The 17,940-nt window shown below is 37.5% G+C and overlaps 1 protein-coding gene across 1 annotated transcript; it reads right to left on the bottom strand.

Annotated features, from left to right (window-relative positions):
* Positions 1-969: 969 nt before the first annotated feature.
* LOC149104630 (uncharacterized) lies at positions 970-8,422 on the bottom strand. The gene is made up of 4 exons (XM_089270941.1): positions 8,157-8,422; positions 6,591-6,711; positions 5,903-6,016; positions 970-3,529 (listed from the first exon to the last, which is right to left on the bottom strand). Exons 1-4 carry the CDS (start codon positions 8,337-8,339, stop codon positions 3,165-3,167), a joined length of 783 nt encoding a protein of 260 aa, XP_089127067.1. The 5' UTR covers positions 8,340-8,422; the 3' UTR covers positions 970-3,164.
* Between the last annotated feature and the right edge of the window lie 9,518 nt (positions 8,423-17,940).

The raw sequence follows: 17,940 nt of genomic DNA, 5'->3' as shown, positions 1-17,940 counted from the left end.
TTTTGATGAGCATGGTACACCTTACGGAGAAGCTCATAACAAGCCTCGAGCTCGGTTTTGTTAGGGTTCGTTTTGTTTTTCAGGTTCCCGGCTGGCTGGGAACGACAGAGTTAATTAAAAGATGGGAAGCTTAAAATATTCGGGAGAATATGCAGGGTATCAAGACGCACACGGCGGCAGACTGCATGAAAGAGGAGGTGCATTGTAATCATATAGTGAAGCACAAGATTGACATATTTATTTCCTCCTGAGACCTGAATCTGCTGTAACCTGAATGGTTACAGCACAACCGTTTTATTTTATTTACAGCATTTAAGCACCTCAACATATTTCTCAGCAATTTCTACCATTTTATGTGCCGGTTTGATTTGTGTTTTTGGTGATATATCAAAAGAATATCCCACATTGGACAATTCTCTTTATTCTCATAACCTTTTTATACGTCATTGCATTCCATTAGATTCGACAAAACGTTCCACAATTGCATGTTCTGTCTACTGAAAGACGTGTTAGAAATACAGGTGTTTATATATTATATATAATATATTATATAGTACTATTAAAATTAAGGTAAACGCAGCTTGCAAATTTTAGCGTATATTTTACTTTGAACAGGTTTTTGCTTGTATGCAAAATTGTAGCTTCCCTCATCTGCAGTTAAGTGACGTTCAAATTTATGGTAAAATTCGGCTCATTTATGGGCAGCAGAGCCATTTAAGTGCCTCAAGATGGACCTTACCGACTTGTTGCAGAAGCTGGACTCAGAGAGACCAGCGTCTCAGTGTACTCAAGCTTCCAATTGTCTTCGTATTCGTGTCAATGTATTCCTTTGTTTATTCTTTCGTTCGTCCCTTACTGAGATTGTTTTTTCATTGTTTTGTTGATCGAAATTGAGAGTAGAAATAACGTCTTTATCGGGGATCTTCACGATACACGTTTAACGGATTTATATAATTATAGATTTTCCCAAGCAGAATATTACGGGTCCCTGGTATAATTTGAGATTTTTTTCTGTCTTTTTTTGTTTTTGTTTTTTGCTTTTTTGGCAGGCAAATGTCATAGAAAGTAGCTTACAACCCTTGCAGCCTTAAAAAAAAAAAAAAAATCAAAGAGAAGGCTCCCTGTTTAAAAGATGGTATCACACAAATTCCTGATTATTGGTGAACAAGTTGTGCACAGTCATGTTCATGGCATAATAGGTTATACCATACCTACAGTATAAATATTTATCTCTAAATAAAGTTCCCTTAATTTCAGCTTTAAGTGGGAAATATTACAAAAAGACAACATAGCCAAGTTTAAGGTAGCATTTTTTAAATGTCAGTGTTGTACATTTTGAAGCGCCAGGAGTATTTTCCATAAGATCTTTTATTCCTAGTGCACTTTACTGTAACAATTTTAATTATTTTTATTTCTATTTTTAGATAACAAGAGTGAGGGTCGTAAAGTGATAATAACTCTCACGTACTTCGTTTCAGCTACCTGTGAAGACATCAGCGTAAAGAAAAGAAATGCTTTGCTATTTCCATAAACTGCTACGTACATCGAAGTAAACACTACTTTATATTCACATTTATTGGTGAACTGAATAGTCATTGGAACCATACACTTCATCAAAGTTAACAAATCAATCCTTTTCACTGATTTAGCCAAAGCTAAAGTGAACGATACTCTTCCATCCCCCACCCACTCCTACACGGTACCCCTCTATATATTCAATACCACTTTTAAGCTATGCTAAATTCCTTTGTATTTCTTGTTTTTCTTTCTGAATTTCTAATACTATAGCACAAATACCCTACATTGCAGCCTTATATATGAGAGAGCGAGGGACAAAAATCCCCCTTTAGAGAACTCTTTGTAATCTGTATGGTGTATGAACGTCATTCACGTTCTAATGCTAACAAGATATCATTATGTGGAGCAGTCGCAAATTACATCGCAACATTTTAAGTCAAAGCTATGCTTGTGGGACCTCTCTTTGCACTTTAACGTTTTGCCTGTTCCCTTGGTTTAAAGAAACGGATTAAATCGGAAAAGCGACTCATCCAGCAAAAATTTAGGGATAAACGCATACTTTTTTGCTAACATTTTTAAACCAAAAAGTATTTAAAAATAAGGTTCTTTTTTTACACAACTATATAAGAAAAAGCGGGGAAAGAGGTAAAATTAAGGAGTTTCAAAATAGGCCTGGAGTTTCGTCCGGTTTCATGCTTGTTGTTATTTGGTTTCGCGATCTCCTTGTTGGCCGACAACTTGAGACTAGAAAGATCGACCTGAATATTATCAACCTTAACATCGCAGAGCCGTTAGAATGTCGTTAAGTGTTGTGATACAACACGCAGGCACAATACATGATATACTTCCGAACCGCGCAACAGTACTTCAATCAGTGGCTGTGGAGTCGTTTAGTGTAGCAAGAATACATATTGGTGATAGAAAAAAAAAAAAAATTGAAAAGACTAGAGGACTTTATATTTGAGTACGAGTAAGAGATCGACTACGAGAACGACTTTTCAGTTCTAGTTTGCAGACTTCACATTATCACAACACATACCCACCTCATACCACAAGCTAACCTCTTTGCCTAAAACTAACATGAAGAGCGAGAGTTCTAGAAACGTCACTGATTTGAAATTTGAAAATCATACTCGTACTCAATCTCGTACTCGTAGTCCAATCTAAAGCTCCCTAATATCCTAAAGAGCACTTCCCCCTTCAAATACCAAAATCAAAATATCAGATCAAACAGACCGAAGAACTTTGCAAGGAACCTAGATTGCAAAAAGGACTTTAAAATATACCCAACATTTTCACCTTACCCACTGGACACCCTGTTTAATTGTAAAAAAAAAAAAAAAATGGTCGACCACGAATAATAATCTTTGTAGAACGACATGCGAAGGTCAAACTGAGCCTGCAAAGGTCAAGCAGAGGAGCATTTCTCATTAAGGTATGTTATCGTTAATTTTCAAATAAATAATAATACAGTGTGTAAATTATATGTCCTTTTTTTCTCCATTTGCTTCTTTACTGGCTGTCTTTTTAGTAGTCGCAGTTTTCAAATAATAAAAGGAAGACCAATGGAAGTAAACGTACGGGAATCACGTCACGAAAGAGCCGTCAAATTATCAGGTTTAACACTAAGGTCATTTGTAACTGGATTAGTCAGTGCCACAGTAACGTGCATTACAAGACCCAGGGGGAATTAAATTGTAGATATAGAAGGAGCCACAGCTCTTTACATCAATGGAGAAGAAGAATTCACAACAGCCCCCATACGTCTTAATGCACACTTTTCTTTTGACTGTACCCTCAGCCACTGTAGGATGATCTCCACTCAACCAGACAGGGTGGTCTGCATTACATCTCTTAATCAGTGGACATGTGGTCACCATTTTTGTTCCTGCATCTCCTTGGAAGCGATGCCAGCCATTGAGGTCGTTGTCACATTTGGAGTTTTCAGTTGTTTCGTAGTCATATTTTCTTTCTGCATCTGTCAGATTTTTGTAGTTCTTGCATATGTCAACTAAAAAAAAAAAAAAAAAAGAAAAAAACATAAACGTACGTAAAGAACCGACGATTATCGTTGGAATTACTTTTGCACAATACTGTATGTGCTAAAAACAACAACAACAATGTTGAAATAAAGAAATATATGAATAATAAGTATGAGTACTCGTATGAAAACGACTACAATTAAACAAATTTGAAAGGACTTACACTACGAGAGATATTCGAAAATTCTCTTTTTAAGCGAGTGCAATTTTAAAGTATTTTCAATCATGGTGAATCGATTCTTAATTGCTCGAGATTTTTATACGATTACTCGTTAAAAGTATGACTGAGAGGGGTACGGACGCGCGCGCATTAATAAACTTGTATTGCAGTGCATATCAAAAATAGCGATAAATTGGCCTGCCATCAGCCAATCACAACGGATCGCGAGTTATGTCACAGTCATTTAATGATATCAATAAATCATAATAAATACATGATTAAACGATCATAATGATCCTTAGTTAATACATACAGGTTTCTGCGTTTCTTTTAATAAGTTAAATCATACTTTTTCAGAGCCAAAAAAGAATAAAATAATAAATGCAACTACACTTCTTAAATCACAATCTATGTAGTTTGGTTTCACATGACCACAGCAAAATTCAAAAGTTCTCGAAATCACTGTCACGAAGTCACTGTCACTAGCTAGCGGTCGAAGGGTCTTGTTTCAACACAGTATTTCCTATGGAAATAGGCGTTTTTGATTTTGAGACACCCTAATTCAATACGCGCTCATCCACACCCTAGCTTTGCAAGTGCGTGAGGTCCTGTCAAACAGCCTTCTCAACTGACAGCACAACCGAGTCTTCTTCCACCGAGTTTTCTTCCACCGATTTTCGTCAAAATAACAGTGTGGTGGTGGCTCACGACAAGACTGGAGATTTCCTCGAGTCCGTCTTCAGCAACTGCACTCTGCACATTATGTGAACATCATTGTCAACAATCCAAACCCGCTACTTAACTTCTGGCCTTTGACCTTTACCAACCTAATTTGTTAACAAAAACTTGAGTATTTTGACTTTGTTTGTCTACATTTTCATCGACTAGTTTGACTTTGTTTCCCTACATTTTTTGGCAATCCCAAAAATTAGTTCCCCAAAAAGGAAAAAAAAAAAAAACTCGCAAAATTTTAGTGAAACACTGTTCTTCTTTGATCTTCGACAATCGTCACGAGCATTTGGGTTTCTTGACGGACTTACTTTAGAAATCGTATTTGCTACAGAGCGCGTTGGACTCCTAGTCAAGAGGCCTTGGTTCAACTCTGGTCAGGGTCATTATGGTCTTGGACAATTTTACTTTCAAAATGCTTCTCATTATCCGAGGACCGGTTGCCGATTAAAGTTAATCCAAGTCTACAACAAATTTTGACCACTGTGATGACGCATACCGTTTTCGATAAGAGTACAGACAACGTTGAACCACAATCCATATGTTTTTTTTTTACCACAATATCAACGTCAAAGAAAATGTGGTTTTTTTTTTTTGCGTGACACATTGACGCAAGCAGCGTTGTCTGGACTCTTCTTGACAACGACAAATTAGCCCATCAGATTGCGAGATTAGTAGCAATTGTGGCAAAATCTTTTTTGGGAAAAGAGAACTGTGAGCTTTGAGGAACGGATGATTTCCAAGGACAATAATGCGAGCATATTTTCGCTCCAAATGGAGGTTATTGTGTTTATTATCCTTCAAATATTTTTCGCAACGCGCGCAGTTTTTACTCGGATAGTCCCCAGTTTTTGCTGAGGAAGATTCAGCCACGTGATAAATTTACATTTAGGCTAATCGTGTGAGAGCGAAAATATTTGATGGATTATAAACCGAGATATTCCGGAGTGTCAAAACAGATACATGGGCCAAAAAAAGTTTCACATGAATCCGAGACTCAAAGAACTCGTGTATTTGTGGTGGACGATAATTCGTTTCTTTAAAATTCAGAAAGTTCAAAAGTCGAGAGCCGAAATTTATTTCAACTTCTTTCGATTCGGTCTTCTCTTGACTACGGTTCCCTATTTGGCCTCCTCGAGATGACGGTTATTCACGCATTATTTCCGCCCATTCTCACGCGTATAACTGTGAAAACCCAGTACTTCAGCTCACCCCGTGTCTCGTATGTCTCTCTTCTAGGTTCAGGCTCCCCCAACAACCAACCCGAGGAAGGAAGTCACAGATTTTTAAACCTTTAAAAAAGATATGGGAGGGAGGTGGGGCAGGGGTAGGGTGAAGGAGTGAATGCATCCCCCTAGGCAAGTTATTTTTGCATTTCGGAATAAATGTTTAACTAAACCTAGCCTCAGAAACGTTTTCTATCAAACTTTATCCAAAATGATAATTAGCTCACCTGTTTCACAGTTTTTCCCGATATACCCATCTTCACAGTCGCACGTGTATCCGTTAATGCCATCGATGCAGCTTCCACCATTTTTACAAGGATTATTAGCACAGTCGTTAATGTCTACAGAATTAAATGATATAGTTAACAAGTTTGACAAGAAATGTAAAGGAAAGTCCATCTTACCCTCAGGTAATTAAGGCTGGAAGAGAATAAGTTTGTAAATTTTATTCCGAGTATTGATATTCTTAGTGTTGAAGAAGCCCGAATGGGCGAAACGTCCACGTCTATCTATCTATATATGTATATGGATGCCATCGCGATTCTTAGGTTTATTTTTTTGGTCGCAATTTTTGATAGGTGTTCAACTTTGGGGTTAACAACTGTGCTGGGCATTTTAACCCATGCTCTTTAGTTTCTTTTTGACTAGTTTTTCATGCTGTTATTTGGAAGTTTCAAAACTTTTGAGAAAAACTTCATTTGAATTGGACAAGTAGGCAGATCCACCTTGGATATTACTGGCTTATTTTAGGCCGTTTGCTATGTTTTAACGACGATGGTATAGGAGATATCTGTTTTGGAACCTCTGCTGCCGAATACTCGATGCTTACCTCTACTTGTGTTAAATGACAGCTAACTGCAAGATGTTAAGAACACTGCAAGTAGTCATAATATTTGAGATATCCTTTATACCTACCGTGCTCGCAGTTTTCGCCCTCAAAACCAGGAGTGCACACACATCGATATTTCTTACTCGTAAAACCGGACAGACAAGTTGCGTTGTTTTGGCACTTCTCCTGGTTCTTTCCACAATGATTCTAAATCAAAGTAACAAAAAGTAGTTAGCTTATTCTGAGTAATTTTCGCGAAAATTTCGGAGCTGCATTTCGCGATTGCAGGGAAATTTCACAAGCAGATTTAATTTCACGGCTTTCCCATTGTTTTAATATCCCAGTTCCTTATCCGAGGAGCCCGTTTCCCTAGAAGTAGTCTGCAAATGGAAAATTTGATGACTGTGCTTAAGGGCTTTTGGCGAATTTACAAGCTGAAGATAACGGTGAATCGGAGGAAGAGAGCTAATTAGTTGAAAACAAGACCACATAAATACTGAATATTTTTAAGGAAAAATAATCAACAATTACCAACGAACCCGTGACTAAATATCATTTAAAATTAGCCAAGGATTATTTCTTACATAATCTGGTATTAAAGTTCCCATATTTTTTCGCGCAGTCAGTTTTTTTCGCGAGTATTAATTTTCGTGATTTTCCCCGAATTTTAAGACTCGCAAAAAACGCTCGCGAAATTAACTACGGTAATAAATTTACGAAGCCAAGCAATTGCCTCATCAAGTGTTATTTGACCTTTGTCGACGTACTTTTGCGAAATTTAATTTTCTTTACTTAAGATCGTATCCTCAAGTCGCGAAATAAAACCTCGCGAAATTAAGAACGCGCGAGGTTAAGTACGAATGAGGTATCTTCGAACGACACGATACAGCTCTTCTTTACTTTTGAAACTGAAATTCTGTTACCCGACAAAAGGCGGAAGAAAAAGGAGGTATTATTAAACAAAACCCGAGTGTGATCTAAGCCATTGAATTTGTGATATAATACTGGGATACTTTACGCGTATCGCCTAATTCCAACCAAAATTTACATCAAACCTATAACGAGAACGACTCTTTAGCCTAAAGAGTATGTTGCAGCACAGTATCTTATATTGATCGCAATATTCTAAAATGGATTGACAGCTAGCTCGAGAGACTTTGCTCAGAAGGCTGACAACGTTTATACTGGAACGATGCTACTCGTATTTGAAACAAAATAAGTCACCTTGTAAATTTCTGTTTATCAACAGACTGCAAAAATCAAAGCAAAAGGTTGAAATCAGCTGTCCAAACTGTGTCATGAGCCACGGGATTATTCGTTACATATTTATACACTGGTTGGATATATATAGGTCAGCATTATCCTACCATTGTACTCTCTCTTTCATTTTCTTTGTTTAAACAACAGACTTTTGCCTTTGCCCCACCCCCCACCCCTCCTCCCCCCCCCCCCCCCCCCAACGAACCCTTTCCTCCCGGCAAGGATGACTTGTGTTGTCTTCTGAGCTCCCGCTTCTTGTTTCTGGCTTCAGGCCTGCTTTCTCTCATTACTTGTTCAAGCCCGAAACGTTTGTGAGTGAGAGCTTCCGGTGGTAATATACAGTCTAACAAAGTCATTGAAGGCGCAAAGTTAAAAATTTCATAGTTGCTTACTTCGGCGCCGCGATAGTAGTAAAGATGGTTGTCCTTCAGATGCCCGTCGTGCTCCAAGTGAGTGGAGTTATTCAGCTCACATTCATGTGTTCCGTTAGGATCTTTGTTCTTAATATTACGACTGACACAGTTTGCATCCAGGTAGCAACGGTATTCACACTCGTCCAAGTCCTTGACAATCATGGTTTTTATCCAGTGGTTCACTAAACGTTTCTCAGCATAGGAATAGTAGGCTGGAAAGTACAGCTCACGTCCTCCATCTGAAAAAAAAATATAAACATGTTTATCTAGAGCTTATAATAAATAAAAGAAAATTTTAAACAGGCTTTTGTAATTAAAGTCTGAAACAAAAATAAATAGTCAAACATTTTAAAAAGAACAGAGTAATTGAGGAGAGAGTGATGAGGGCTTATGTACATAGTATCTCCTATCAACATGCAGTATATCTTTATTTCGCTTTACACTCCACGCACAAGATTGATTTTTTGCCAGACCTTTGTATAAACAAATCGGTGAAACTTCAATTTCTAACCGGTTCGTTATTGCTGTGATACCAAATATATATGAAATAACTTCTTTAAAGGGGAGCTAAGAGTGTAGTCGCAATTTTCTTTCCCGTTTGCTAAGTCTTGTGAGGATCCATGATAACTGCATAATTTATTTATGAGTTCACTTTTCAGTGTCATCGCTTTTTTAAGAAGAATTTACGAGGAAATCCGATAGTAAATCGAGAAATTTCAGTTTTTAGTGGACCAGATTAATTTTAGGTACTTTTCAGTGCCTTTTACATTTTCTTAAAGCTAAAGATATATCAACTAGGTGCGTTGAATAACACTGATAACATCTTATTTATGGGAACTAGATAAAATAAATTTCACAGTTCAAAGAAATAATGCAAACGCAGGTAAAATTATATCATTAGTTTCACTTCACTAGTACTTTCAAGTGTTTTTTCTCTATGTAGTGTGTTAGAAATAAGTAGTTTTTCAGAAGAATTTTAAAACAGTCAAACAGAAGTTTGCAACACGATGTAAATAATCTCAGTACAAAGTGTTTGTTTACATGTTACTTGTACCTCAGGTGAATTCTTTCTTAAACATTCGACGCTGTTGCTTTAATCGCTTACTTGTTGTTTAAATGGAATAGCAAACTACCAATATTTTGAAGACTGGACACCTCGAAGTCATAATTTAGAAATAATTAGCAAAGAACGTAAAAAAGGTCTGAAACTCAAAATCGATTTTTTAAAGTGCGAGTGACGGCTTGTTTTTTAATCTTCCCCTTGCCGATATCAAATGTAAATTCTCCTATCTAAGCATCGCACATTTCTCAGTTACTGTCCTTGTGAGAATTTGGTGGTATATCAATATGAATATCCACGGTGGTTTTGCCACCTGTCTATTCATACAGCATATTAATTTTCTGACAATAGAGAGTGCTGATCAAGCTTTTCAAGTTTAGTTAGGAAAAAAATAATAATACTACTTGTGGAACCCGAAATTTCGCTCTGTGGCAGGAGAATAAATCCTCCCTTCGAAATATTAGCTTTTGTGGGCTGAGAGGTCTGATTATGTCTTATGGAAAATTTCCCTGCTACAAGACTGAAATTAGAGTGACATGGAAATGGCTAATTAATACGAGAGACAACGTCTATATTGGATTTAAATCATAAACTTATTTCAGTTTAGCTGCAGTTTTAGTCAAAACGGTTTTGGTAGAGGGAAATTCATCCGGCTTTAAATTTTTTTACAAAACAATTCGCATTTAATTCGATAATATTTCTACTATTGCGTCAAACCCCTGCAAGCTTTTAATTTTCGCTTAAACAACCTCTGGTAAGAGTATTGTTATTTTAAATTAGCGGTGGATAATGATCAGGATCACGGCGGTTTTAGTTATTACAAATGAAAAAAGGAATAAAATTCTGTGTTCCTATGGATGTTTTTCCATATTTTTTTTTCCTGTTACTTTCACGAGTGTTTCCGTAACTTGGTAGAAACGCTAGACGTTTGGTTCTTAAGTAGCTGACTATGACCTGCTTTACGATCTTGAATTAAAGTTAATGTATGCTACAATGTTTTATTTTCCTTTTCGTTGGTGAAAAAAAAAAATACGAGAAAACGACGAAAGATCATTCGTTCATTTCTATTTTCAAAATATGAATTCTCTTTACTCGGGCCATCATAATGTCAAAAGCTTTAATTTTGTGTTTCTCTCGAAATATACAAGGAAGACTCCTACATGAACGAGTACCAAAATCGAACAAATCAATAACAGAGCGGAGTTCTGTTGTCTACGCAAATTTGCCTCCATTGTGGGTGGTTTTAGACAAACTGTAACAATTTCCTCTAACATACAAGTTTCGATTTACTGGCTAAAATAATGTAGTGAAGCGTTTAAACTTCTCACGCTAGGAAACGGACTGATTTAATGAAAAGCGTTTGCCATAAATGCATGTGTGGCATAGTAAAATTATGTTTAAAATAGGAGATAAGAAACTTGTAGGTAATTTGAATTTGGTAAACATGGCTGATGTACGTACGTTTCTCATACATGATATTGTATTCAGATAAGATAATTAGCAAAAGAATATTCGCATGTCCCATGTAACTCATTTGAATTCCAAAAAGGTGTAACCTCTAATTATTTCCAGAAAATCCAAATTCGACGTTGTTTAATAGACTTATATGGATCGAGTGATTGTCTAAGGATTTACGGTAACCACCTCACGTTAACTAGTAGACACCTTTTCCAATGAAGAGGAAAATGCTCGGCATCAACCTTTATTCAAGTGTTCAAGGTTTCTTCAAACTGCTGTCATTTGCTTTTTATATTTTAGACATAAAGCTAGTTTAAAATTAGTGTCACTTCCTCGCTTTACATGCTGACAATGCGTAATTTTCCAGAATGAAATGGTTATGAACACAAATGCTTGCAGCATTCTATCACATTGCTTCCAAATCTACGGCTAATTGGAGATCATCAGCGAATGTGTTGGCCCCCGATTCAAACGGAAGACTTCAAACTAACTCCTGATCACGACCAGAAGTAGACAGGCCTGTTTAGATGCCACTTAATTTTCAAAATTGGACAGAATATTGTGACAATATCAATGGATTCTACGCCTAATTTTCTTTATTCTCTTGACGTGTCCGCCACTTGACAATATTAATACAGCATGGAGAGATTTGGCGCCGACTCTGCGTAAGTCAGAATGGAAAGGATGTGATGCTAATTCGTAGAAATTCGGTGAAAATTTCCGACCATAGATTCGTTTCACAAATGATCAATTACCCTAATTTAACAGCCATCTTTAGCCCAACTGAAGAAACCTGAATAAAGATAGCATCTATAAAACAAAAAGCAGGTAAAAAGGAAATTTTTCGAACTCACCCTGCGCCCGAGTTGGACAAGGAATTACTGAAATCCATGACACGAGAACGAAAAGCAGAGAAAAACTCATTCTTAACCTGCGGCGGACGTCTCCACTTAATAAGTCCCAGATACAAGTCAATACAGTATTGAATAAGCACCAGTGCTGTCTAAGCACCAGTGAAGTCTGGTCGAATTAAGCTCCAACAAAAGCTAACAGCGACTAATGAAAGATGGCATTATTTGGCTCACAGTTAAAACAACGCTCAGAAAAAACCAATCATGTTACGTCTTCGCTTGACAGATTATTCAGTACATGTAAACTTCCCATTCTAATTGCGCATTTTTGATGAAAAAATTGAATACGGTTATTCAATTAATTATTGATGTATATTTTTTTGCCTACATGTAGGTTGGCTGAATATATTTGAAGGAGAGCCATTCTAGTTTAAGTTCGAAATGAACCACAAAGTTGAGCTAATTCACTGTCCTCAAGCGATTATAGAAGAGATTTTTTTGCAGTTACACCTTGGATAGAAGAAGAAAATAAATTTCTAAAGTCCCTGTTCTCCTTGTAAGAAATATGATTCTTTCTTAGACCAAGTGCAACGATGATTGAGTTTCTGATTCCCGCTATTTAGTCTCGCATTAAGATTCTTTATTGGTATACTCTCACTTGTTTGAACGTTATTATTGTGAACAGGATGGTCTATCAAGATTTTATTATATAGACACGAGTGTTTTACTGGAAAATACACCACTCGTAAAATTCATACGAAACTACATCCGGGACTCGAGTGGCGTATTTTCCATATCCTCAGTAGTGAAGATATCGATGATTTCACTCATATCAAATTTGTCTCTTAAATTGTACTTAAATTCGTTGGTGTACGATCGAAACATCTCCAGGTCTTCCTCGAAAGTCTTCGGCAATCTTTGGCAATCTTCGAAAATTTTCGGAGAATGTTCGGCAACGTTCATGTGACCTTCGGAGAAGTTTTGGAGAATGTTCGGAAATCTTCGGAAAGTGATCGAAAATCTTCGGAAAATCTTTTAAAACGCCGTCATCAGTATGTCGATATAATAAAAAGAACATTACACGTTAGCCCGAAGATATGAATTCTGTGTTTTCGTGACAAGAACAATATCTCACCCGTTCGCTGCGCTCACTCGTGAGATATTGTTCTTGCCACTCGAACATAAAATTCATATCTTCTCGCCACCGTGTAATATCATCTATGCATCCCTTGTTAATGAATTTTTTCCGTTTTTTTTCTTCACACATGATTTCGCTCCTACATTTTTTCCCTGAAACTATCCTTTGCTGCAATGAGAAGTTCTAGATTTTGAATACCACAGCAAGTTAAATGTGACTGAAAAATAGGCGCTAAGACATCTATCAAGCCCATGGCAAAAGACTTCCTGGTCAAAGCTTACACTTTCTCCGGATGTCTAAAACCTTTGCATTTTTGGAATTTCGCCTCAAAACATCAAGTTTATCCTGATAGTTCCCAGACAGCACTTGTTCCCTTGAAATAATCCAAAATTATCCCTTGTCCCATGCTAATGACTGATTCTTTGTTCCCAAAAATCGTTTAGAGTCTTCAACAAGCAAAGAACGAAAAAGATAAAGATTATAAAGAACTATTAGTTTAGCTAAACATGTTATCAAGATTGAAAAAATTGTGATCATTATGCGACCAGTGTTTGTTCTCACAGTTTGACATCGTCATTATTAAAAGAGATTATATTTCTATTTAAGGAAGACTCGCCAAAAGGGTTGTTAAAGAAACATAATAAAATGCGCAAACAAATTTACTAAAGAGCAGTTCTTAGAAGGATTAATTACCCAACAGATGTCTTTCGTACGCCCACCACCGTGCATGTTACTCAAGCTAACTAACTATTCTTCCAAAGAAGACGTTTTATTTCCGCTTTGTGAACAGTGCGAGACAAGTATGCTATAAAAAAAAGTTCGTTGAGCTTTAATATGAAAAAAAGATATAAAAATCGCTCGATATATGTACAACACTACACAATTTTGTTCGTTCAGTGACCTAAGCTAATCCTGCAATTATCGAAAAAACGTTTACTCAAAAATTAATGTTTACATATATACGGAAAATAACGTAGCTGTTCCAGAAGAGAAGTTTTCTCGGTCCGAAAGTTGAAGCGTTCAATTCAAGGGAGAAGCTTTCCAGAGAAATGAAATCGACTGCATGTCGGTAGCTATAATCCCGTAATTATGAGGAAAAAATAAAAAATAAAAACGTTTTACTCATAAACATTATGTTAACATCTACACGGAAAATAAAGCACCTGCTCCAGTAGATAAGTTTTATCCTTCCTGAAAGTTGAAGAACTTGTAAAATGAAAAGATTAAACCTTTGGAAAAACTTAGAGATCGGCTCATCCTTGATCGTTAGATTATCGATCAACTTTGTTCTCTACACGAGGAGCTGCGATTTGTACTTTTTTATCGAGGGTTATCGTTAAGTCTTCAAGTGTCAATAGCGATCAGCACTAATTTTCTCCACATGTTGGAAATACTTATTAAGTAAGCATTCTGGTTAAGAGCTTTTAAGAAGATGACTACAATAAGGGAAATATGGCTGTTGATATGCACGCACTTTCTCCCAACTGCTAAATGCGAAAATGTATGGAGAAAAATATGTTAGAAAAGTTTGCGCGTTTGGCAAATTTGAAAGAGAGTTATGAAATTTTTATCTCGCCACGTTTCACGAAGCATGTTTTACGAAGGGTTTTCAACACTCTTATGCTAATTTCATACTTTTCTATCGGCGTCGAATGAAAAGTTACCTTTTAACGATAATAGATTCAAAAGTCAATAATATTTATAATTTATAATCACTCTGCATAATTTAAGAATATTGTTTTTGCCCAACACGTCCGCTCGTGTTCAGACTTGCAGCATCTTCCGATGGAAGAATATTGTTGTATGTTCTTGGGACGTATAAAACCTAGAAAAAATGACCAATTTCAACTTCGACGCAACTCACTTTACCTGCCGTAGAAAATGAGCCAACGAGGAAGATAAGGAACAAGGACGGAACATCCCGCGTGGAAAATGCCATTCCGTTGACCAATGGAATAAAACCGAAATGCAATTTGTTTACAACCAACGACGACTAACTTAGAGATATATTAGAAATAATACCAAAATAAAATATTTTAGTCGTGTTGTTTGAATATTTAATGATACGTCGGTTTTTTACTAGCACTTTATGCTAAGGGAAATTTGTAACATTTTAGTAGGTTGTCGTGCAGGAAGTTGAAAAGTAGTCAAACAACTCCATAGCAGCTAATTTCTTGAAATTTATCCGACACGATTCAGTTTTAACTTTGCCAAACGAACTGAGCCACTCTTGAAAGGGTTCCGCTAGGTTGGGTAAATTTGAAATGCCAAATGTTAACTAAGATAACATTTTTATCTTTCTTCAAACAAAAAAATATACTTGTATTTCGAATTTACAATTCGAATGTCACACAGCTCTGAATTAAGTGCGTGCTCGGGGGTATTGTTTTGACGTATTTCTTAATATGTTGTGGAGAGCTAAGGAAGATAATTAAATATTATGACGTAGTGGATATAAAGATGTTTTGATTTGACTTCCTCCCCAGATGGCGATCAACTTTTTATTTTTGCAGCATGAAATTACACCTATTCTAAAATTCCTAAAAATGCAATATTTTGCCAACAGACCATCTTGGTTTTTGTAGCTTCACTGAAAATTTACTCATCGTTATTTTACATATTAAATATTAAATGCGGTTTCCATTTTTAAATGTGTTTATATTGAATGATCTACTGACGTAGTCAAACAGACGTTAAAAATATTTTCATACCCGCTAAATAGCCTAGGTTACTCTAAGAAGTACGTTTAATTTTCCAAATTTGTGCATCATTAGGAATAAAACATTCTATTTACTACGTTATACATATCGGTTTTAGCTTTTCTTTTTGGAAATTGCGGTCACTTTGACTTCCCGTTAGACAGTTTTCCACACAAGATTGGAAAGATGATCACGGCTTTGAAATTAATATCCATGTTGCTTTCTTTTCTCCTTATGGTTCATGCTGAAGTTGGACGTTTTATAAATATAAGGCTTTATAGATGTTGAATTCGTATCCGAGTACGCTTTGAGATCTTTGAAAACATGTCCAAACATGCGTTTTAATGCCAGTCAAGAAATGTTTTTTCCGGTGAAATGTTTTTCAAGGTGGAGCACGCATTAAGGCAAATAAAAATTTTAATGTGTTCTATATCTCAGCCTAGACCTACAATAACATGTATTCAGGCTAAAATAAGCATATATGCCAAGTTTGGATATACTATCAAAGGAAATGTTTTACACGAGCCAAAAGGGTGAAGGCAGTTTTTATGAAAGGTAAATAATAACAATACATCGAGTAAAGATATGAATTTTTCTCGAATCTGTAGGGGACAATAAGAAACAAGACACCAAAGCAGAGGCAATGTTTCAGCGATCACAAGCTTTCGACACTGTCACAGCGTCTTTCTCAAGTGAATATGGCGGGAATATATTTGTCATGTGAGCTTGAGTGAACCAAGTCACGTGCCAAAACATCTCTGTATAGGGCCGGAAGTTCAAATCGACTGTCTCGATTGGACTGGCACAGAATCTCCAAGGCCTCATAAATTCTTCTTCTCATCAAGTTGTTTTCTTCTCTTGCTATGACAGTCGACCTATTTTCCTCTAACTTGTGGTCTGTTTCCCTAAGGTGTTCTCCAAAGGCGGAAAGTGTCAATCTAGTAGTGTTAGAACGGTTCTTTAAACGGACCGTGCACGGGTAAAAGGATCGGGCGGTTTCCTAGTTTTTTGTGTTTTTGGTGAATGGCCAGGCCACCCTAAAAAGGGAGAGTGCAATGCCTGCCAGTCGAACAGAACTAGCCCGTCAAACAACGACGGTTCACCAAAAACGGGGGTGCACCAGCACGTCAAACTCACCGAGGGATCGAACCCCGCCCCTACAGACAAAAAACATAAAGACAAACGAACGAGGGACGAACAGGCAATAAACGTCGGACAACAGGACAAACATACACTGTTTCAGAGCAACGGCGAAAGGTGACCCAAAAAAGGACACTTGTCGACAGACTAATCCTATAAACATAGGTTCGCCACCAATATGCAACCAAAACAAACCGAGACCAAACAAAAACAGTCCGAACACAAACAGTCTAAATTCAACAAACAGACCAAAATCCAACAAGCAGAGCCAAACAATCCAAACTCAACGCAGCACAGGCAAAAACGAGAGAACGAAACCAAACGGAGTGGGCAGCAAAACAGGAAGCACAACCAACGCAAAACAAGCCATGGGAAAAACGGGACGACAACTTGGCAACAAAGGACGGACGACAGGCGTGGGAACAGGCGAACGAAGACTAGGCAATGAGCGATATGGAGCAGCAGCTGGACGAACAGGGCGATTGGGCAGAACAGGACCAGACCAAACTCGAGGAGGAACAGTACTTGCAGAACAACTGGGCATAACAGGAGACGAAGCAGCAACGGAACTAACAGCACGAAACTGCGGAACGGCAACAGGGGTAACAGGACTTGAAGAAACAGGCGAACCAGCAACGGAAGCAACCGAACTAGGACGAACAGGCGAAACAGCAACGGAAGCAATAGGACAACTGGACTGGACAGCCGGAACAGCACCGGAACTAGTAGAGCTGACGGCAGGAACAGAACCAGAGCCAGGCGAAAAACAAGGCGACGACAGGTCAGCAAAGTCAATACGTGGACGAGACAGAAACGGGCAAGGCGGAAAACAATCAGGCTCACACACCTACTTGGGAACATCAATGTCAGCTAGGCCACACGTAGAAGCAGCAACAGACGAAGACGGGCGAGAAGACAAAACGGATGAAACAGCACATGGAGCAGACTTAATGGTGGGACGAGACAACAGCGAAGCAGCATAACCAGGCAAAAACGGAGAGCGAGAAGATACTACAGCGGACTTGGCACGAACCATGTACAAGCTGTGATCGGAGAGTATTGAAGGGAACATTGTAGGTGTTTGTACCGTGCAGCCAGGGAGCAGCGGGTACAGGTTAACAGCAACGCACCCCGAGTGTCCCTCTCCCCCATGTACAAAGTGTATCGGAGAAAATCTCTCGCGCCTTCCGCAAGGCAAACATGTACTTTGACCCTTTCATGCTTGACTTTGCTCCAAAAAAGCCGTATTTATTACCGTTATTTTTTTATTTATTTATTTATTTATTTGGCATGTAATGTTGCTAAATTGCACTAAATTTTGCTAGGAATACAATATTTTACATTTCATCTAGATTTTCCACTATTTTCCACAGTCTAATGAGCAACGTTTTACTTTAGCGCATGCGCATAAGCCATT

Source organism: Orbicella faveolata, unplaced genomic scaffold (genome assembly GCF_042242905.1).
Source record: "Orbicella faveolata isolate gen_17 unplaced genomic scaffold, um_ofav_v1 contig_34, whole genome shotgun sequence".
Lineage (NCBI taxonomy): Eukaryota > Metazoa > Cnidaria > Anthozoa > Scleractinia > Merulinidae > Orbicella > Orbicella faveolata.
Note: the sequence above shows the minus strand (reverse complement) of the source record. Positions and strands in the feature narration are given on the sequence as shown.

Excerpts from the sequence above, each read along its gene's own strand:
- LOC149104630 (XM_089270941.1), bottom strand. The coding sequence starts at position 8,339 with ATGATTGTCAAGGACTTGGACGAGTGTGAATACCGTTGCTACCTGGAT. Across the intron at positions 6,712-8,156 it reads ACTACTATCGCGGCGCCGAA|AATCATTGTGGAAAGAACCA; the intron begins GTAAGCAACTAT and ends ACTTTGATTTAG. Across the intron at positions 6,017-6,590 it reads GGGCGAAAACTGCGAGCACG|ACATTAACGACTGTGCTAAT; the intron begins GTAGGTATAAAG and ends TTAATTCTGTAG.